The sequence below is a fragment of the Lepisosteus platostomus genome, chromosome 3 (assembly GCF_059453375.1).
Source record: "Lepisosteus platostomus isolate fLepPlt1 chromosome 3, fLepPlt1.hap1, whole genome shotgun sequence".
Lineage (NCBI taxonomy): Eukaryota > Metazoa > Chordata > Actinopteri > Semionotiformes > Lepisosteidae > Lepisosteus > Lepisosteus platostomus.
This window is the reverse complement of record NC_142613.1, coordinates 38,144,313-38,167,704: the sequence shown is the minus strand read 5'-3', so window position 1 is coordinate 38,167,704 and position 23,392 is coordinate 38,144,313. Positions and strand designations below refer to the sequence as shown.

The window sequence follows — 23,392 nt, the reverse complement described above, 5'->3', positions numbered from 1 at the left end:
TGACACTTTGTAGGATCTAAACCTTTCTTGTTTGCATAACTGAGGTCTGAGTTCTTTGAATTCTTGAAAAATGTCTGAAATCTATTATGTAACAGATCTATACATTTGATCCTTATTGTCAAGAGCTAAAGCAGTTATTGCTAACATCTGTGTTGGAACCTGAGTTTTTGAAGTCTTTAGCTTGGTTTTACAAGTCAGCCTATAGCGCTGGTTGGAACCATTCTTTTGTACCCTTTCATTTCATGCTTGTTATAGCAAAATAAAACTTGAAACAAATTCAGTCTTCAAGATGGTTAATTATATTTTAAAAGTTTTAGAAGCTAAAAATACATTACCTCCACCAAGATTATAATTAATTTTTTACTGCCTACCTTGATGTTGACATGGCAGCCCACATCTTAATTTCTAAAGCATTCTATACAGATGACTGCTGCTGTTAAGATGTTAATTATCAATCCTTGTACAGAAAGCAGCAGCAATATTGTAATTTTAATTAAAAATGTATAATAAATGAAACAATCTGTAAAATCCAGGCTTCCCTGAAAGATTAAGGGCCTAATTTTAATAACCCAATTCAAGGACAACATGCAAATGTTCATGCAAAACTGCCCTACAGCTGAAGAAGAGGAGCTTGTAGAGTGTAATTTTGACCAAACAGCGGGAGTTTAAATTTTCTTGCCGATACTAACATATTTACAACTGCAATTGGACATTAAGCTTTATTAGGTCTGCACAGAGAATTATACTACATTTTCCTAGGAACAGGCTTCCATGTATAGTGTGCTTCCCTGTAGAAAACACAGTAATTAGAAAAATGTAATTTGAACAATAACCACCCTTAAGAACTTTGTCCCAATAATTGTAATCCTGGTCTGTGATTGGACCCCACACCTCACTGCCATATGGGGCAATTGGTTGTGTAAAATTTTCAACCATTCAGAGCCAGAGTTTTATGAACAGGTTGATATTGTACAGCCTTTAATGGCACCAAAAGCCCTTCATGCATTCTCTTACAATGTCCTCACTACCCAGATATCAGCCGTCACTGGATCACATTGCATTTGTCAATGTGAAATTTCATGTGCCATGCTTCTTCTGCCCAGTAAATCATCAAATTTGCACATAGAATCAATAATGTATCTGCACATATAGTTGGCTGTTACAATGCACTGAACAGATCGGAAAAGCTGTGTCTAGGTGACAGGCTGAGGAATTCAAATGCTTGATCCCAGTAAAAGCTTGAGGAGTGACAAGAGCTGAAAGAGATAAACAAACCAGATCGGAGTACGAAGGCAGGTGGAGATAGCCAAACAATATAATACAGACTGAACTGAAGGCAAGCACAGCTGTCAGGGCTGAGCTGGGCTGGCCACCAGGCAGGGCTGTAAGGCAAGTGGCTCAGTTGTTTCCTACTGGTCCAGTGCTTGGTAAGATAGACAGGGCACCAACAGGCAGATCAAGTTCAAGACAGACACCTGAGCTGAAGTCATGCTGGATGTCTTTCTTAGGAGTAGGCTTGTTATGCTGTGAGCACTAGCCTGGTCAGGTTACTCAAAGACAGAGCACAGGATCAGTGGCAGTTCAGTTAAATGGTGTTGACTTGTGGAATAACTGTTTAATTGGAGGTAGGGTGTTGGGACAAGTGGCCCAAGCGAGACCTCAAAGCCCCAGGAGGTATTTGCCTCCCCATGTGTATGTGGCCGGTTTCTGTGGAGGTGCAGAGCTGCAGGCTCTGGCTCGCCCAGGTACAGTATAACACTAACTACACCAGAATCGAAAAACAATGAAAGATCAGGAAGAGCAACAGGACTATAACAGATCTTTGCAGTACTTTTCTGAACTGAATTTTCCTTGAATAAAAATAAATTTTCCCTCAATAAAATCAACAATCAAAACAAAGACACTTTCATATTTTTTAACAAAATGACATTTACTAACGTAATCCAAAAATTAGGATTGGACAGAACAATAAAAATGTTATGTACAGTAGATTTCATGCAGTACATTTTTATCATTATAACATTACCAACAAGGACACTTTTAAATTAAGCAATTTTTCATGTAACACATTTTGTCCATGTATATACATTGTTGAGAACTCCTACATGTGTCAATGCGAGACTTTTCATGAAGCTTTCTGGAAGCTCCACATATCATGCCACTTGCTTTAGTGTTAACTTATCCGATTCTTTGTTTCAAGCATTGTAGTACATCAACACCAAGATAATGAGACCTTCCTTTTCTAAATCAATGCTGCTTCTTTCTTAGAATATGATTATTTTATATTTATTTAAATGTTGCTTTAGCATTTATCATTTTAAAGATATATGATTTGTATATACTTTAATTTATTTTTAAAGTTATGATCCTTCTGCTCTTAAAGTATAATAAAGGTTTGGATGCTAATGATGAACTAGTGAAATTCAACTGTATAAAATAAGACTTCTGAACCACAACCAACCTGTACAGGAAAGAAGGACTGTTTTGTGAACTTGGGAAAAGAGAAAAATATTTTGTAGTAATGATCACTGGAAAACAAAATTAAGAAAATAACTTTATAATAAGTCTAATTTTCAAGAAATGATTGTTCAGGCAAACAATGTCTCACAGAAACACAAATGTACACAAAAGTGGGGACATGTGGCATTTGATGAATAAGGCAAAGAGTTAAAAATGACTTCACATACAGCGCTATACATTCCTTTTGAAATAACATGTGCAGTCATAAAACCTCTTAAGGAAAACCTCAAGGAGAACAAAACCTTTATTTTCCATGGTCACTTTCTTCCTTAAAATACTGAATGGTTTACATGCTTATAAATTGACAACAAAAAAGTTAAGACCTTCTTAACTCTGCAAACAACAACTACCGAAGTTTACGTTTGCTTTTGGTTGCTTTCTTGGATTCTTTCTTCGTTTTTTTCTTTAGCTTTTGACAGTGCCCACCCTTCTGGCTGCAATACACAGATTCTAAAATAAAGAGAAAAGAATAATTATTTGGAAGCACTCATTTTATTTCTAGTGTGAACAATTTATTAAAATGATTTACTGTAGTAGTTTCACATTTTTGAAATATGTGATATTCTGTATGAAAAAAACATGCAGTAAATGAGAGTATAAATGAGATATTGTAAATATCTAGTCAGTAATAACTTATTAACTTTCTCATTATTAACATTTATGGGTTTCTGAATTCAGCAATTATGATGACAAATCACTATTTTAAAATCTTTCCAAAAAATATTCCTCTTCTTATTTATGCTACTGCTTGCATCTGGACAAATTTAGTGAGTACTAATTTTTGGTATTTTAACTATTGAGAAAATTAATTGGCTATTTAATAACACAATCCTTAAACTACAGGAGAGTCAACAGTGCACTACTGCGGTATATAAATAAATGAAAAATGAAACAAAGCACTTAAATTCAGTTACCTCCAAATTTATGGAGAACTTTTACGGTTCCTTCGGAACTTCCATTTTATTTTGCTCAGAGATTAGGTTAAATTGTTTCCATCTTAAGTTTTTCTACTTTGGTTCTGTACAGTAAACCTTTTAATTTGTTTGGCAACTAAAACCTGTAGACTCACATGTTCTCTAATATCCATTCCATACTCAAAAGCTTATTTACCTTCTTTTTATTGCCTTTTTAGTGCAAAAAGATAGAATTGCACTGTTAAGTTTACCAAAAGCTCTTTTTTTTTACATTATAAGCTTTGAAGTTGTCCTTGCGTGTTTACAGACACAGCATCTAACCACAATAAAAAAGCAGATGTGGAGATTTGCAGAAAAGGCCATTACAGATGTGCGATCTTCTATACTGCAACTGATCTGGGAATGCCTTCATAATGAAAAAAACACAGCTCTATATACTGTTTTAACACCAAGTTGTGCAGTTTTATGACAGGACAGACCATTACCTTCTGTTATATTGTGTCTATGTGTAGACTGTAGGAGGCAAAGATTAAATTCATGTTGAATTATTTCTTTTAATGATCATGAACTATCCTATTTTCTTAACCTAAAGGGCTGCATCTGTTGATCATTATTTCTGATCTCCTTCTCTAGTATTAAATCAATACCTGAAATGTTAAGCCGCATCCAATTCTAAATCACACTCATTCAATGATCACTCAAATATATTTCCTAGCTGGACATCTTTTAGAAAACTGATCATTTAAAATACTGTGCTTCTTAACAGTACCCTTTTGGAGAATCAAATGCAAGAATTGAAGAATCACTTCCGACAATTATGTTTTTAAACATTATTTAAACTGCACCTGGGTGCTACATGGCTATGCGTATTAGAATGATAAACTAGTTACTACACTGCTTCACTGCTTTTATTGTCAGAGTAAAAGGTGGTTCATCAATATAAATTTCTATGTTATTTTGATTTGCGGCAGGTAAAACAGTCAAACAAAACTTTCAGATTGTACAACTCACCAGCTTGTTAAGTTTTACATTCATGATCACAACCATTGGTGAGGCTATAAAAAGAAAAAAATCAGTCTCAACAGGACTGGAAATCTGAATCATGAATAAATATGCAGTTTCTTATGCATTTTACTCTTTTTAACTGGTAGCCGCCAAATAGTGCATAACTACTTTATCATTTCTGCATGTAGCCTACTTGTTAAATTTAATTCTGTTAGTCAGTCTTATAGAGCACTCTGTGCACAATAATAGACATGATAATTTTGTACTGTCACTCCCAGGCATAAGTTATTAACTTCTTTATTTAGTTTTAGTTTATAAAGCTATTTTGTTTTGATTAATTATAAGCAATCAAATATTTCAGTTTAAAGTACACAAAATGATATAAGTGAATAAAGAGGCAGTATGATTTAAGCACCTAAATCAAAATTATGGCACTGACATTTAAAAGAAATCACACTTATTTAGAAGAAATTTTATTTTCAGTGCGACAATCCTCTGTGGCACAGCTTGTGTGCATTCATTAATTGAATGTACACAACTTGTGCAAGATGACAATATTATAAAAATGATATTTAGAGATCCAGACAAATTCTGAGAAAGGTCTCTTATTCTTTCTCCAGAATTCTCCAAAGCCCCTAACTTTGTTTTCAAAATTAAGTCCCTGGAGTAAATCAAAAAGAGATTGTTATGCTTTCATGCAAAAATACCTATGCAATGTTGATGCCATTTTGATAATTCATGGGGCTTGACACCTCCAACTTGTGACTGTACTATTGAGTATAAACATATTTCCTTTTTCTTTTTCTTGGGCTCATCTTTGAATTCACATTGCTAACAATGGGCAGTGAAACAAAACTATATACAGTATGTGTCATATATAACATTTGTTGTTAAAAAATATATAAAAATGTTTATCCAAAATAAACTCCTTTCTAAACTCAAGGATCATAAGGGGAGTGGTTGATTCCATCTCTTTGAACTACTCAATTCCAAGCCCTCTTGGGTCTACCAACACCACAGTGAAGAATCGACACCTTTAGAAACAGCTGCGAAAATTCCTGCATTCCATTCAAGCAACTATGAAACGACTGCTGAATTATTTGCAAGGTCAGTGAGTGGACTATGGTGGATCTGTTATTAAAATCCACCAAAAAAAGCAAACTGCTACACGTTTTGGCTGGTATTGTCAAATATGATCGATTATTTTTCCACTTTTCATAACAGACCCTTTTTCATTTTTCATGCTTTTTGAATGCCCCCATTTCTAATGCACTTAGGAAAGAGTCTTGCATTGGGTAATGTTCCAGTGATAAACCTCTAAATAGGTTGGGCTTAGATCAGAATATGAACCAGTTCACAGTTTGTGGGTCAGGTGTGAGAATGTAGTTGTATATTATTTTATTTTTTCGGTTAAGGCACAATCTTTCTTCAGATTTCTCCTGAGGCTGAACCGAACCTGAAAGTCCAAGACTTCCTATTACTGCCGGTTCTGCCAGAAACATTCACAGAATGCATGCTTATCTTCCTCCACAGTTGTGGCAGGGTTGCAATGTAATTAAAACTGCAAACTATCACTTATACACATGTAGATGCACATGCATATATTTCTTTCCACACGTCTTGACACACTTACTTTATGTGCAGAAAACAAACAGTGCAAAATGAACTGTAACTTCTTCTACATGCTTATCACACCCTCCCCCAATACTGTCATAATAAAGATTAGTTAACATTGCATATATAATGACTGAGATAGAAAATACATGTTGCCTCCATGAAAAACTTCAGTACATTCATCCCTGTAAAGTATTGGAATCATTACATAAAATCCATGTTCAGAATTACAATTAAAGTTTAGACACATCTAAACACACATAAAGCTATTACCTTCAAGAGATGCATTATACCATTGCCGTGAACTTATATACGAACATAATGATGCGCAAGCAATCACTGAATCTGAGCAAAGATTAGTCAATTTTTTTAGTTGAACTCTTCAAATGATGATTTCGTGGGTTTTTTTCCTCAAAGAACTGTCAGTGAGTATAATATAAATATTCCAAAATGTAAAAGCCGAAAGATGCAAAATCTGAACGAAATACAGAAAAAATAAATAGCTACCTATTACTAAGATTTTGCAACAGGCACCCAGACAAAAAAGGTCATAATGACACAGACTCCTACAAAAAAGACCAAGTTAAAAGCCAGTTACCTAAAAGGAATCTTAAATACAGCTCTTTCCTCCTCTTTTTTGCTGTTGTTGAAAAGTCGGTCTAATCCTTGTAGAGCACTAACAAAGTAGTATAGAACCACATAATTAAAGAGGACTGATGACAATGATTCACCAACAGCAAAGTGGTTACCAAATTCCTGGAAGGCAATACATGATACAGTCTGTAGTTTTCCTTTGCTATACACTAAAATTGCAAGAATTGCAAGTCCTACACTTAACAGGATGCCAGTCCAGGCAAATCATTTCAAACGGCAAAATGAAAGGAATGTTTCAGAACCTGAGACGCATCATTAAATTCTCATACCCATCCATCCATTTTCTAACCACTTTAGCCAATACTTCATCTTGAAAAACCAATGTGACACTGTAGGGTGTTACTCTGCAACAAGTCCCATTATTTATAATCAAATAATGGGAATTCCTTACACTTATGTAGCATATTTCTCGACACTCCACTCAAAGCGCTTTACAGGTAATGGGGACACCCCTGCACCACCACCAATGTGCAGCATCCACCTGAATGATGCAACAGCAGCCATAGTCTGCCAGTACACTCACCACACATCAGCTATCAGTGGGGAGGAGAACAAAGAGATGAAGCCAGTTCATAGATGGGGATTATTAGGTGGCCATATAGACATACTATGAAGACAGATGGCATGACTGTTTGTGTACACAAACCATGTGTGAAGAGTGTGCTTGCCCCTGTGTATGTACAGAAACATATTACTATTCGGAGACTACAAACCCTTCAATTTGTCCTGTTCATTGTTGTAAATTTATGGTTACAGTTGTGTTCTTACCTTGTTTTGTGGTCCGATATATCTTGCTGGGAAACTGTCTCTGTTTTTTTAAGCTTTGCACACTCAGATGTGGCTTTTCAGTATGGCCACTGTCTGATCCATATTGTGAGGAAGTGCGTTACGAACCAGGTCACCAATTTCTATTAATTGTGCTCAATATTTGTTTTAAACACAGATGTAGATTAAAAAATGTAATGTCATAAAAATAATTATATTCTTTTTTTGGATAAATCAATGTAGCTGTATCAGTTTTTGCTTTGGATGAATACCCCACCATACCCAAAAGTGCTTTATTTTTCCAACTAAAGGTTAAGCCTGGGCTTTTCTTGTGCACAAAAAAGTGTATAATTTTGTTTTTCAAACACCTCGCCACTCATTGATAATTGTGGGAAAATCAGGCTCCACTAGGGACACAGAGGCATTTTATTGTGCGGTTGTCCCTCATCATCATCATCTGTGAAGGACTGCTTTATCAGAAAGGCTACCACACTCACAATCAGCAAGCACCCAGAGAATTAACTAGCAATGTGTGAACCATGTGGTTCAACCTGTAATCAGCCTTGAAGTGATAAGTCATTTTGGCATTTTGGCTTTAAAACCTAATATTATGAAGGAACAAGCAGAGGTTAAGTAGAACACACTGAAGTAGAACACATACATTAACTTTGTATCAGCCACCAAACTCTTTTTTTCTGCCCTGTTAACCAAGACATAAGAGTGCAGTCTGCAAGTGCGTAATAAGAGTTCCTTGCTTTCCAGATGTCATTTAACTTGTGATCTGGACCCTGTTAGAATATTTTTACTACCATATAAAAACTGACTCTAGCCACAGGGTCAGCATTTCAGACAGTATGCCTGTGGTCGAATATGTAAACATTCTTTATGTTTGTTTTACATGGTTTCTACTACTTTGGTTTGCTATCTCCAGATGTCAATTAAAGATGAGCTTTAAATTTTAATATGATTTCATTTAATCAAGCTACAGTAAGGGTGATAACAGCAGTATTAACATCATTTCAATCGCCACTGATTCTCCCAATAGTTTTGCAAGTTAGGAAATACCTTGAAACACTGCCAGTAGCTGCTTGTACAAAAATACAAAAAATGAAGAAAAATGACAAAAGTATGCCAAGATCAAAGAGTTAAGAAGCAATAACATGACTGAACTGCATTACTAGAACTCTAAATAACTAACGGTACCATCAATGGAATATTTTTAAAGGACAGGACAGAGAAGAAAGAAGTTAGCTGGGATAGTTCTATGCTTGTTCAAATACACACTTAGGAAAAATCTTTGAACAAATAAATTAGTATCAAATATAAATTTGATCAATCCATGCAGTGTAATGATGACTGCATTAAGCTAGCCTTATTCTTGTTCTGTACTTAAATTGCTTAAAATAGTTCTTTGCCAAATTTAGTTTAAGTCCATTTCTATAATAAATACTGTAAATGATTTACTGTGAGTGAAAATGTACATGATACAGTGTTGAATTATAGTTTATTAAACAACTACCCAGCGACAAAAGTGGGTATTAAAAAGTTTTCAGACAACAATGAAAATAAGGATTTGAACAACTATGATCTCCACAACAAAATAAAAGACACTTATAAGCTGAAAAGGCTTAAATGTTATCTTCAAAATGTGGAAGGCTATTAAATTTGATATCTAAAAAGTTATTAAGATAAAGGTCAATATTAAAAATATACCGTGCCTACAGAAAGGGTATGAACTTTCTATTTCTATTTTTCCAGGTTTTCATTTTTAATGTCTGAGCATTTTTTTTGGGGAGGCCATGTTACATAGTGTAAATAAAGGTAAAATAACTATCCTGATTTCAGGCTGTTAAGCCACAAAATACGTTACTTTCAAAAGAGTGTGCAGACTTTCTGGAGGCACTGTATTATAAAACAACGTAAAACAGTTAATTATAGCAAACATACTTACTATTTTCCATAACTGCAGCTGCAACAAAAGATTTCCTTCTGAACAGTTCCTTGTTTTCCTTGAAGTCTTGCCTTGCTAGATAAGAACTAAAATGAAATGCAGGCCACCAGTCTTTTCTCAGCTTCCACTCTTCATCAACAAAATGGAAACAATCCCTATGAACAAAACAAAATGGAATTTGATAAGGCAAAGTGACAAGAAAAATTTTTTGTTGTTGTTTTATTGTATTAGACAGACATTATACACACCTCTTGTTATTCTCCAGCTTGTGCAATGTGCACAGGTGAAATATAGCTCCTGTTTTGCTCTACTTATAGTGTCCGATTTTTTATTGCAAATGTCTCATTTTTTAAAAACGGAATATTTTAATATACCCTTGAATGCTTAAATTAAACACCTCTGCGGGTGAAACACAAAGTGTCAGTAATAAGCCTAAAGTAAAATCAAAATCTAACATACGGTGATAGCTAAGTATTAATTCTCCTCCCTAAGACGATATGAGGTGGAAGTATCTTCTACAGCGCATTTCATCCAAGCTTCCTTGCAAGTTGGTTGAGGATCATTGATGGACAACTCAAGTTTTCAAATTTTGACACGTTTTTGGTCAGGACTTTGAAACCGCCACTCAAGAATGTTCACTTCTGTATTGTTAAGCCACTCCAGCATATCTCTGGCCTTTGGCTTTGTGTCATTTTTCTGCTAAAATCCTTTGCCATAAGTTTGTAATATCACTTAAATGCTTTATTACGGTTTAATTCAGTAACATCTTCCTTCTTGTTATGCTGCCATACAGGTTGGATTTCTGGAGTGACTGTCATATTGTTGACTCACAGACGTGCCACATCTCAGCTCAGTTATTTTGCTCTGTTGCCCTTTCAAAGTCGCTTTTGGCCTCATGTTGGAATCCCTAGCTAGTGTCCTCTTTGCCCAGATGTTCAATTTGGAGAGTCAGCCTGATCGCAACGTCTGGATGTTTCTGTACACCGTCCCCCTTCTTATGATCGGCTTCTTAATGATCATGCTCAAAGAGTTATCTACTGTAGTTCCAGGGCTCTTGTTGTTCAGTAGCAAGAGGAGGATTCCCTGTCTCAGCCAATTGATATGATGCCTGGACAACTGTGGCCTCATAACAAGGAATTGTGATCACCAGCAGACTGACACCATAACCCAGGTTCAATGTAGAAAATATCGAAACTTTATGGTTCCACTTTCCCTTTGAATGAGCTTCTTTCCTGACTGAGTCACTCAAGAGTTTAATAATCTGGAATTGTTGACTTCTACAAGAAACACTTGAAGCAAATTGGCCAATTTAGAAGGATCTAGATAGGTAAAGCTGCATTACAAAGACTACTGCTTTACATTGCAAGACCTTTACTGTCACCTACTCTCATCTTCAGGGAAGCTTGCATGCAAAGTAATAGGTTTTCTCTGTAGTCCTTCATAATAGGAAATGCAACTAAGCAGAAACAAAGCAGAGTATAGAAATTTAAAAAAGCATTGATTCCTGAAACCTACCTTTACATCCAGTAATGGAATTCATTAGGCACATTGACAACTATCAGTATGAGTCGCTAATCTAAATAAAAAGGACACCATCACAGTCCTAAGAACTTTATATATCATTAATAAAATCTAAATTAAAACAGAAGGGTTTAGTTATGCTATTCATTCTTTTACACTTAAAGCTATTTTAAAAGCCACTGTGGTTGAACATTATGCTAAGCAAAATGTAATTAATGCTCATGTTATAATATTGAAAAATGTCCTCCTTATTTGAATGTCAGATTTTGTATTTTTTTATTAGGAAATGATTTCTTACTTTTTCTTGAGCAGTTTGATGATTTCCCCCAGACAAATCCATGCATCCAGATTATTTTTCCAGCTGCTGTAGTCAAGCAGACTAAAAATTACCTTTACAGATTCTTGGAGATGTTGTGACTCCCCTGAAAATAAAAAGTAAAATTATATTTAAGTTGAGAACAATTAGAAGAAGGACAGTGCTTATAACATTGAAATGTTAAGAATCAGAAATAAAAGCATGTTATTTATAAACTGAAGTTAAAATTGGTATTTTGGCCATTACTAGAAAAAAAAAGAACTTCATAAATAAAGCTATATATTACACTTAAACCAAGTAAACCTGTAAATAAATTTACTGAAGTGATACCCAGATTCAAGATGCACATTCTACAGCATTAAGTTTGTATTTTTCTTACACACGTTTTTTCTAAACTTTTCTGGGGGAAATGGTCTGACCTAATCCATTTTTATTGGTCATTTGGAATGTCTTATTTTTTTCAATCAATCATAACATTTTAACTTGGTGGTGAAAAAGTTCACACAAAATACCCTAGCTCAGGCATCCTGGTCTTGGCCCTAGTTGTAGTCCGGCTTTTCTACAATTTATTGCCTACTGGAGCCATTAGTAATTTCATCACAAATGTCCACAAACACAACAGATTCAAGGAAACCTCTATAAATAAGTGAAAATACCTATTAATATACTCCTCACAGCTAGAACCCATTTAATATGCTGATCCACAGAATATCATGGTTCACAGCATCAAATTACCTGTGCTGTGTGCTTCTGGATTTCAAGGCAAATGTTCAAAATCACCGACAGTGTTCACACCCATGCCATTATTGTATCTCAGTGATCATATATTTTGTGCTAAGATTATGTAATGTTTACTAAGGAATTTTTAGCCTGAAAATGTATTTTTAAAATCCTACCTTGAATTGTTTCAATTGCTTTGCCTCTTAAAACTATCTTACTATTATATCTACATACATGTCATGCTCTACATATCCTTAAAATGTAACAGTTGTACAGAAGATAAATAAATACGATTTTTCAAGTAAATTTGGAAACCTTTGTACAGCTGAGAACAGATAGGAACCATACATGGGTCATGAAAAAGTTAACAGCATTTCATTAATAACATCATAACATCTAGCTTTTTGTGGATTTTACAAATTTCAAATGTTTGTTACTTTGCTACTAAACCTTACCTTAAAATAGCCTTACCTGACTTAAGCAGAAGAGAAGAAAATTCCAACATCAGTTCATGACTGGGGACTAAGGCATGTAAAATCTATTTAAAAAAGCAAGGCATACATTTATCATTAAATATATGAACATACAAACATATATATATATATGAAATATTTTTTTTTTACCAAAAGACTCGGATCTACTCTTCTACTGTCTACCCACTCACATATCCCTCAAACAGTACCAGAAGCCCAGAGAATAAGCTTCACAAATTCAAAGTTTGACTAGCTATTTAAAAAAATGTTTGAGACTTAAATTAATAATTGGTTGACTATTTTTTATTTTGATATAACAAATAGTTTATGTAGGACTGTGACTTTCCAGCACACAACTATTTTTTTCCTAAGCCTGCTTTATAACAAACGTCCATTAATTACACTAATTTTAATCTTGAAAATACCAAAGCCTCAGAATGCTTTAGGTAGATTTAGACAGAAACTAGTCTTTGTAATTTAAATGATCTTAGGTATTTGTTTAAAAAGAGATACGATACTGAATATTGATTTAATGTATAGAATTATTAATGCACACTAACAGGTGAAAAAAATATAAAATAATACAATTAATAATATTATAAATACAATAATATACAGCTACGTTAAAATGTGAAGGTTAATGAAACATCTGACCATGGTTTCACTGGTGTATTTCACGTAAATACTGTATACAGTATTCTAAAAAAAACAAGTATGAAGTTTGTAGAAAAATATGCATATACTCATGCCACCAATTTCTTAAGGATTCTATGGTGTCTTACATGTTTATTGTTGTATATTCTTAGCAATATATTTTCTGGCATGCCTCCTTCCTGACTTCTCTGGACACAAAACTACCTTACCACGTACTCTAATTATGTTCTCAATCAGCACACTACAGCCCTGCCATACCCTGAGCACCGCCATCAAGGTCTTCTCAGAGGCCTGGTGTTTTTTTAAGAACTGGTACAGATACACATGAGCATTTGGATTGGGGGGGAAACTGTTGTCATAAGCATATTCATTCAGGACTTTCAGAGCCTCATTTTCATTTTCATAGAAGTCCAGCATCTGCAACGGGAAAATGGACAATAAGAAAATGACCTGCAGATCCAAAATCAAAAAGAAACAGAAAAGATCTTACCATCACAACATCCTCAAGTGGTGGAACATATTAGCCTTACATCTCTAAAATGTCATATATTTACAAGGATCTGAGCAAATAGTGGTTAGTCATCCACAGTAAACAACTGTAAATACTGTAAACAAGTCTGTATAAATGTATTTAGAATTGCTTTGTCTTGTGCTACCCGCCGTAAGATCTGGATCAGGAAATTTAGTTTAAAACAGCACTGCCTTTTAAACTAAAAGTCACTGGCTATGACTGAACAAGATGGAGGAGATTCAGGTTTTAACTGCAAGTCTGTTGCTTCTGTTGGGGGAAGCTGGGAGTTTGTGGAGAGTTGCAGTTGTTCAGTCTGAGCAGAAATAGTAAGAGCCAGTGACTAGCACATCTAGCACTGTATTATTAAGGTGACAAGATGTATTTCACTGTTTTTACCATCCAGTTTCAGACCAGATATTGTCATTTAACACAGTCCCTCGAGCAAGGTTTAGACAGACATCATTGACAGAATTATTCAAGGGTTTTAATTGCTACTATACAGATAGTAAAGGTCCCAGATCTCCTACTATTTCAACTACACTACAGTATAAGAGGCACAGGGGGCCAACAGCTGAAAGGCACTATCAACACACAACATCAGAACTGACAACTGGGAGAAGACTACTTTTCAGCATATCAACTGGAAAAGTAAGCCCATTCACTGGGCTGATGTATTTCAATGTGAGCGGTCAGAGAAGGTACAGGATTATCAAAGGTAAACAGAAAATCTCAATGTTGCCCTCTGACCGATTGTCTCTTAACTACTCCACTACTTACAGTTGTGCCTGCAAATCCAGGAATAGGCATATCAGCCACTTATGAACCCCTAAAACCTTCCTCAATGATGAGGAAGTTGTCCTAAGTGCAATCTCCCCCAATATTCATATTCCCAATATTTTTCCCCCAACACTATAAAATAAAACTATACTAATTAATATGCCAAAGTTATAGAAAACTCCCACCCAAAAGCAAAAGTACAGCAATAAAACTTAAAAGAGTTTGAGAAGTACAAGACCATTACTTTTGGAATCATTTTTTCATGGATAAGCCTGCCACCTAGTGTGAAAACTGAGGAAAACCCTCTGGGAAAAAAAGAACTGTGCAAATTAAAGGTAACTGTGTGACTTCCAATTACAAAGGTATGACTGCAATACTATTCTGAATTAATCTTTATCAGTAGTGAATATAGTTTCATTAAAAAATCCAAAGGTTTACATTATCTGACTGCATCATTATGACTCTGTGATCTGAATCAGATCTTTGAAGTAAAGCAAGGCTGGGCTTGGTCAGAACTGGGGTAGAAGATCCCCAAAGAAAACCAGACTGGTGCTGTTAGTGGACCATTAGGAGGCATATTTACCCCAAGACCAGAGCTTCCAAAACCAGTTTCACCAGAATGGCAACTAAGAACACAGTTCCGTAGGAGTTGAGATCCTTCAGATGAGACAAGCTAGACATCTTGATCATTAAAAGTCCCTTGGCAATATTTGTAAAAGCAGGTATATTAACCCCAGCGCCATTGCAAACTTCCACCCAGGTTTTTCACCAGCAGGCTTTCCTAAATTTTCCTTTAAGTTAAATTGCTCCCACTTCATGATGTGCTGTGTAGTGGGGCAGTACACACTGTATAACATTAGGTGTTTAATGGCTGCCATAAGTCACACAGTTGAGTGCTGCACTTCAGTGGGGAACAAAGCAGGTCTCTTTCAACATCTATAGTGCTTTGGGATCTGCTTAGGTGAAAGTGCTATATAAATGTAATCTATTAGCTTATTACTTTAAAAGATTTTTCATCCTCAGCCCATGCTACATACAAATTCAGTAAACAGCATGAGTACATTCTATATAGATGCTTTTATATTTTTCTTACATAAAAAATGGGAATGAAACATCTTAAACAACATAAATGGAAATGGAATAACTTACATGAATGTAACCTAGCACAAAAGGGTCCCAGACTCCAGGCTGTTTTAAGATTTCCTGAAGGTTTAATGATGACTGTCGAAAGTATCTGTGCATCTCCTGGATTTCAGCAACATCTGAATTATCACTTTTGTCTGTAACTAAAAGATAAAAAAAATCCTCAATTCAGATTTTTTAGGAATATTACAGTGTAGAAGTATAAATGTTTTTCTTAAACAAAGACTTCCATTAAAAGGGTCATTGACTATTAGTGTAAAAGCTTTCTTGCAAATAATAATTAATCAACGATGCTAACAACATATTAGTAACTGCATGTTTGTACTCACCACTAGCTTACAATAGCAATAGCTAGAAAACTAGATACTGTCAGAAAGTAAGGAATGTACAATGTGTAAATTATGGTAATTATTTTATGTTCTACTAGCAAGGCAATTTAAGATACTTATTGTATATATATTTAAGACCTAGCAACAAAGAACTACTTCTAACTGGATTTGTGCATTTACCAAGCCTGGAAAAATAGAAAAAAACTGAAAAACAAATATAGCCTCTTACTGATGTGAAGATTGGCAGTAGCGGTCTCAAAATGACTTAATACTAAAAACTGTAATAATTCTATTTATGAGATCCATCAGGTAAAAACAGGCCAATGTGTACACACACAAAATATTTTCCATCACCAGAGTAAAAAAGAATATCAGTATTTGTATTTGTGATTGTCATTTTCTTACTGCCTATGGGACACAATTGAATCTCCCCCCCACCAGAGTGTGTTATTCTCTCAGTTATGCACAGCTACAGAAGTCCAGTTGCAGGGCCTGTCTTGTATTCCATGTTTGTGACACAACCAGCAGTTTACAGCTCACTTTAATGTGAACCACCATTTACAGATTTTAACATAAACAACACAGGTTGTATAGTTTACCAGTCAACATTTGAAAATAAAAAAATCCTATCTGTAATACATTGCTGTTCTCACTGACAGGCTTTTAATATTTTGAAGTAATATAAAAGCTCTCATAGTTTTGGGACTACCATTTTATTAACATGGACGGATTTACACTCTCCCAACACTAGATGGCAGAAAAGCTGTGATAATGTTCATGCAACCAAGGAAACAGATGGCCCTTTTCATACATCTTAAATTATAAGAAACTATGGTAAACATTCTTGTTTGGCTAGCTAAACAACTTCTAGCATTTTACACCTGATAAATACACTGTCACCTGTCATTTCATATTCTCTTTTAGAACAATCATCTTTACGTCCTAGATTATTTTCATAGCATGTTTCTAATACTATCACACAATCGGAGAAAAACAAAACAAAAATATTACAGCTTTGCAACAAAAGCAAGCTGTTCAGTGAAATATCCTGAATTGTAAAATACCGCCCCTATACCTGGTTATGTTTGGTCTTACCAGTGTCTGAGATAGCCGCCTTCAGTGCACACCAAGTTAAATAGCCGAGGTAGCCATGGTAAGCCTGAATCAGCTTTGCAGTCTGAGGCTGAGAAGCTGTTAATTTTCCATATCTCCAGTTTTCAACTGCTGACACCTGCCTTTTAGCATCATCAAACTTCCCAAGCAACAGCAAATGAAAGAAATGCTCCAAACACATCTGTGAAGACAAAATCATAGGAGTGGGTCATAAAATGTACCAACTGCATGTTTTAAAACTAATTTATGGCAGTGCTGTAATTTCCAGATGTTTGTGATGAAAGGCACAGCGTAAATACATATCACACTGCACTCTTGTTGCTTTAGAAAGAAAAGTTTAGGCTTTAGTTATTTGTAGCTTTACCCCATATATTATAGAATGTATATTAAACCTCTTACCATTTTTGTGTGGGTAAGCAATAACTCTTCAGTAGGAACGTTTTGCTTCTGCTTTGCCAGTTTGATAAAAGAAAATTTGGCCACTTGTATACAACTTACGATACTGACAGAAAAGTACTGTCTTCTCCATTGATCACACTTTATAATGATCTTTTACAAAGTATTTCAACTAGGGAAAATGAACAATACAATCATCTGATGCAAACTATAAGGTATATTGCCCATTCTAAACATTATTCCTTGTTTAAACGAACATCTTCAAGTTGTGTATCTACCTGTGTATCTCTATATTGTGTCTTTTGAACTGCTACATAAATTGAAATCAGCAAGAAGCTCAGTCCTGATTGGATGTATTTCCAATAGCCTGTTTTTTCAAAGCTGCTGCTAGGCCAGCTCTGGGTCAGTTTCATGCAGTCAGTTTAACACAACCAAGTGACCCCAACCTTCAGGTTTAAATCACATATGCACAGCAGCAAAAACACAAACCAAGCTCAGAGTCTATTACACATTAGATAGTTCCTGCAATTTCAGTGAAAAAATGCACTTGCCAGATGTTTTTATTTTTTCCCGGATGCTTTCTTTTTACAATTCAGATTCTGATAAAAGCGTAAAATAAATCTGATTACCAGGGCCAAGTACAACTGATGCAAATCATAACGCACACCCAATCTTTCAAAAAGGTATTTATTTTTGTTGTAGGCTTTACGTCTATCTATAAATGTGTTTCTATTGTTTCAAGACTATCATTATGACTTCAAGGTGTACGCCTGCCAAGAACTGCTAACACTGCAAGTAAAAGCTACCCACACCCACCTTCTGATAATTCTTCACTCCAATGTTTTTCAGTCTCTCCAGGAAAGAATTGAAATCCTCCAGTTTAGCATTAGGAAGGTGATGCAGAATTTCTGAGCCCATCCTCCAGATTACCTGAAAAATATTAGCAAAATCTGATAAACATTTTGGCACAATCGGTCTAAAACACGTTGATATGACATTTTATTTGCTTCCATTTTATTTAGCAGTGGTTTTCTACAACACAAACCGCTAAATCCATGACAAGGGTGTGAAAACCTGTTTCATACAATGATTGCACCCCGAAAGAATCATACTCAGCCCGACTTCAAATTTATTTTCAAAAAGTCATTTCCTGTGAAGGGGTAAGACATAACTGCCCAGAGTCAAATGATTTTTTAGAAACAAGACAGCAGAATACCTGTTACCAGTAAAGAGTATGTGAAATTGTATAGGGCAAGTTACTCTACTGGTACCTCTGAATACTGTCATAAATATCACGTTTTAGCTGCAATAATGCTTTTTCAGCAAAGAGCATGTAACGCAACCATGACCAAATGCATCTCCCTAGCAGGTAAACTTGTAAAGGTCCCAGTACATCATTTGTTTTCCTTATACATTTAATCCCTTAACATTAATATGGCAACCTTATTTCAATAGTAGGGATTTTTATTAAACACTCTTGTAATAAAATAATAAATGCACTCATCAAAAACAACTCTTTTCCTTCAAGGATATTCTCCAACTTTTAATGTGAAAAAAAGTATAATTTCACTTTATTGGTACAGTTCTTTTACTTTCTTTCAGGGAGGCTGAGGACTAAACTGAGATGAAAGCATGTGTAGTATACTTGTGTTCAGACATCCACCACATTGGGTCACACAGTTCCTTTAGTGGACTCAGCACTGATCAGAGGAGTGTTGCCGCTCTCATGGACAACACAGAACGTTTACATGAGCCCAGCAAGCTAAAGGGGTCAATGTTGTATGTTGTATGACATTTTATCTGTGTGCCATGACCAACTCATGTCCACCTAGCCCCGGTAGTGCCAGGATAATCATGCCCTACTTTTAAAGAGAATCTCAGTCACCGAACAAAATGAGACACCAGTGGTTTGAACGAGCGATGACCTTTTAGGGTTCAAACTGAATGCACCTTTAGTGGTTAAGTCACTTGAAAGACCTGAGAGCACTTTTTGTTTTTTAAAAGGGGAACACTGCGATGCTATTTTTATATTTTGGGGGTTAGAAAGAATCAGCATTGATGAGTGCATTTCAAACCACAATGAAAGTGAAATGTACACAGCAATGTGTAAAACCTCCAATTTACATCATAAAATAGATTACATTTCCAGCTATGCTCAATGTCTTGTTCTACAATTCAGAACGAGGCAACCAAACTTCCACTGAGGCATAGCAGCCCTATGACTTTGTAAACAAACAAGCTTGTGAATACATCTCTTGTAATCCAACAGAAATATTGCTCTCAACCTTGAGAAGGTTTTGCCAACAAATATTACTTTTTTGTTAACTCTGCATGAAGATCACGTTGGAACATTTCTGCAGTGAAATGTCCGCTACACAGCCTGTACTTATTCGCTCATTAGTCATTACAGTGACTAGTGAGCAGGAAGGGCCACCTCATATTTCAATCTGCACTCTTGCCTGTGCCAAGAGCACGGGTTTGTGACAATATGGCGACTATACGGTACTTTCACAAAGCTCACCAGTTTTTGCTTAATTCGGAATTTGTAACATTTTATTATACCAGCAATTATTTTTTTGTTACATAGATATAATAACTGGTCTAAGAAATTGTGAACGCAGTTCCTCTTTAAATTAGTGCAGTCACGGGCACACTCACTTCAGGTGATACAGTCTGCTTCCGGACAGTTGTGTCTTCCAGCGTTTCAAAGTAATTCTTCATGTATTCTGCAGCCTCTTCCCAACGGTGCTTGAAAAGAGCTTCCTGAATTTTGGTCAGGCATATTCTGGAGCTTTTGTGAAAACCAGTCTCTCTCCTTGGCAACGTTTCTTAAGGAGGAAACACAAATCCTTTTTACTTCCAAGAATGAATACAAAACAGCCTTTCAATTATTTTCAGTAAGCCGATAGGATAAAGGCTTGGGCACCACTTTAAAACAGTGAATATTGAAGATCTTACCTTTGAAACTGTGCAATAGAGGCAAATGAGGTCGTCCTCCTGTTTCAGGACTACAAATCTGCTGTTCATCGTCTAAACTGTCCTGCTGGTCAGACTGGGTCAGACATAGGTCATCCATGTCTCCTAAAAAGAAAAAGGATATGACATGTTCCTGTTGTGAACAGCTAAAAATGACAGATGAACTCTTCTACTTTATAAGGTTTTCAAGCAAACTGTTAAGAGGGATTAAGAGGCTCATACATAGTTTGACATAAAGTGTTACATTTAATTATTGCACTTAAAACGTCTTTGCAGCCCACAGTAGGGCTTTTTATCTCGTTAAAAAAGGAAAATGTTAAGATTTAAGGAATCCATGATAGCAATACCTTGCTTTATGTTCCATACTGAATTCCTCTGAAAAACATTTTCACATATTGATCAGAAAAAACAGACTAAATCGAATATGATCACGCATACAAATAACATTAAAACTCCTGTCCTATTTGCATATTATGTAAGTTACTTTGTATACTAATGATTTTTCTCACCAGAACCCTGTTGAAGAACCAGTAACATCCATGCCAAATTTCTAAGGTTTAGTTATAAGGTCAGTTTTTTTAAACGTTTTGGACAACACTTCTTATTCGATTGCATTTGCTTAAGCACGACCTAAAACGCAATTTACATTTCCTGATACGAAGTGTATTAAAGGCTATACTTTACAAAACACCGGAAATACAGTTTATGATAGAGGAGGCTTTCGTATTGTTCTCATGAAGTGTTTGAAAGCTGTATCGTCTGTTCTTAATTCAGCTCACTTCCGAAAGTAAGAAGCACACGGTAATCCGCATTCCCAGTGTTACGACTTTAAAAAACTTAAAACGCGTAAAAGAAACATTTATCTGAAATCACAACATTAAACATAATTCAGACAACCAAACCTGCTTGATAAAACGTCTTCGTTCATGTTCCAATTATAAAAAAGGACATAAATTGGTTTCCTGACTATTGAAACTTATACAAAATCGATATTATGTTCATTTTGCACGAAAAAACTACTTAATCGTATTTTAGTACATTTTGATCACCACACATGTGGACTCCAGGACCTCCCACATTTGACAGTGCGCATGCCCACGGAAAACAGCAACATGGTCTACGTCATGGACGACGACTCTGACTCTAAAGCAGAGTTCCTATAGCGCAGAAACCTGCAGCAGTGTATCTGCGCAGACCTAGAGCATAATGTTGTACTATTGTGGTAGCCTGATCTGACAGTAAACGTTATTTGGACCTTCTGGTACAAACATGTATTTGATTTCTTAAGCTTTTATTAAACACCTTATGATACAACCAAAGCAGAAAAGGTATCGAAAAAGACAAGTGAAGAAAAATAATCATCAACAATACGCTGCCAGAAGGAATTACAAATCACAAAACAATACATTATTTTTTTTGGTTTTGTGAATATATCGACCCAATATTACTAATTATTTACAACAAATTACTTAAAACTAAATATTATTTTATATGCTATGTTACAAATTATAAATCTAACACGCAGTTTTATATTCAATTCAGTTCAAAATACTTTAGTTATTATGAAAGTAACAATGTGCAATGTTTAAGAAGGTATTAAACTATTTGCACATTTGTAGAGTAGGGCATTATCCAATTGACGTCATAGTGATAAAATTTCTTTACATTCATTGTTTACAAGCCTGGTGGCCTCTGGAGCAAACCTAAATTTTATTTTGTCTTGCGCTGTGGACAGCACGAAGGCAAAAGTTCAAAAGACTGATGAAGGACCTGAGATGAGCCTTCACTGATGTCACAGGCCTTCCTCAGGATCTGATGGACATAATGCTATGCCAGAGGTCTTAAAGGCTGTCCAATGATTTCTAAGCTGAGGTTTGCAACATTTTGAAGGTGTTTTTTGCCTCTATGACTGAGTGAATTGAATATACGGTTAAATAAAAAAGTTAAAATACTTTTGATATAAAAGCTATATATGGAAGCCCGTTTCCGTTTTTTTTACTCCCTGGCGGAAACGGGCTTCCATAGCTATCACATGCTGATAGAATTCTTTTCTGGATTCTGTGGAACTGTTTTCTCAAAACATATAAGTAAAAATAATAATAATTGCTTACACTTATATAGCGCTTTTCTGGACACTCCACTCAAAGCGCTTTACAGGTAATGGGGACTCCTCTCCACCACCACCAATGTGCAGCATCCACCTGGATGATGCGATGACAGCCATAGTGCGCCAGAATGCTCACCACACATCAGCTATCAGTGGGGAGGAGAGCAGAGTAATGAAGCCAATTCATAGAGGGGGATTATTAGGAAGCCATGATTGGTAAGGGCCAATGGGAAATTTGGCCAGGATGCCGGGGTTACACCCCTACTCTTTTCGAGAAACGCCCTGGCATTTTTAATGACCACAGAGTCAGGACCTCGGTTTTACGTCATCCGAAGGACGGCGCCTGTTTACAGAATAGTGTCCCCGTCACTTTACTGGGGCATTAGGACTCACATGGACCGCAGTATGAGCGCACCCTGCTGGCCCCACTAACACCTCTTCCAGCAGCAACCTTAGTTTTTCCCAGGAGGTCTCCCATCCAGGTACATATATATACATGTGTTCTGTGAGACTGGAAAGGAAACACGTTTGTTATTTGTTGTTTTGGTTGTTTTAAGTGCTTCACAATGCTTCACAATGACATCAGTGATCTCAGGGAACTTAAGTTTTTCCTCAAACACCTCAAACCCAGATATTTGTAACTGTGAACTATACCAACTGATTCACCATGGATGGTTGTGGGAATGACAGTGCTTTGTTTGTTTGTTTTTTAGATCAACAATTATTTTGTTTTTGACACAATTATCTCAAGGTAAGAAGGATCACACCAGTTGACAAATTCATCCAGAATGGGTCCATGTGTTTGTCCAGGCTCTGAAAGAAGAGAAACAGCAAACCTGATACAATGATTTTCATAGTTGCTCTGACAGTCATCAGTATATAAAATGAAAAGGGGGGAGAAAGAACGCACCCTTGTGGTGAATTAGTAGAAGT

At 35.7% G+C, this 23,392-nt stretch overlaps 1 protein-coding gene across 8 annotated transcripts; it reads right to left on the bottom strand.

Annotated features, from left to right (window-relative positions):
- Positions 1 to 1,904: 1,904 nt before the first annotated feature.
- On the bottom strand, positions 1,905 to 21,474 carry taf1a (TATA box binding protein (TBP)-associated factor, RNA polymerase I, A). 8 transcript variants are annotated; one of them, XR_015935408.1, is made up of 13 exons: positions 21,391 to 21,459; positions 20,700 to 20,727; positions 20,335 to 20,457; positions 20,035 to 20,204; positions 18,193 to 18,306; positions 16,963 to 17,161; positions 15,545 to 15,681; positions 13,366 to 13,524; positions 12,452 to 12,518; positions 11,243 to 11,366; positions 10,809 to 10,879; positions 9,424 to 9,578; positions 1,905 to 2,970 (listed from the first exon to the last, which is right to left on the bottom strand). XR_015935408.1 is itself a non-coding variant. In XM_088625559.1 (13 exons), the coding sequence occupies exons 1-13, from the start codon at positions 21,406 to 21,408 to the stop codon at positions 2,926 to 2,928; spliced, it is 1,383 nt and encodes a 460-aa protein (XP_088481685.1). In that variant the 5' UTR covers positions 21,409 to 21,459; the 3' UTR covers positions 1,905 to 2,925. The 8 variants fall into 8 exon arrangements, 6 of the variants coding, with proteins under 6 accessions (XP_088481685.1, XP_088481684.1, XP_088481686.1 ...); XM_088625559.1 differs by lacking the exon at positions 10,809 to 10,879 and adding an exon at positions 4,446 to 4,489; XR_015935409.1 differs by lacking the exon at positions 1,905 to 2,970 and adding an exon at positions 4,453 to 4,489.
- Positions 21,475 to 23,392: the final 1,918 nt, after the last annotated feature.

What these genes read in the sequence shown, in the direction of transcription:
- taf1a (XM_088625558.1), bottom strand. An exon ending in AGCAGACTGTATCACCTGAA is followed by an intron (nt 18,307 to 20,034) that starts GTGAGTGTGCCC and finishes AATATTTTTCAG; the next exon opens with GTAATCTGGAGGATGGGCTC. An exon ending in TTGTGCTAGGTTACATTCAT is followed by an intron (nt 13,525 to 15,544) that starts GTAAGTTATTCC and finishes TTCCCGTTGCAG; the next exon opens with ATGCTGGACTTCTATGAAAA.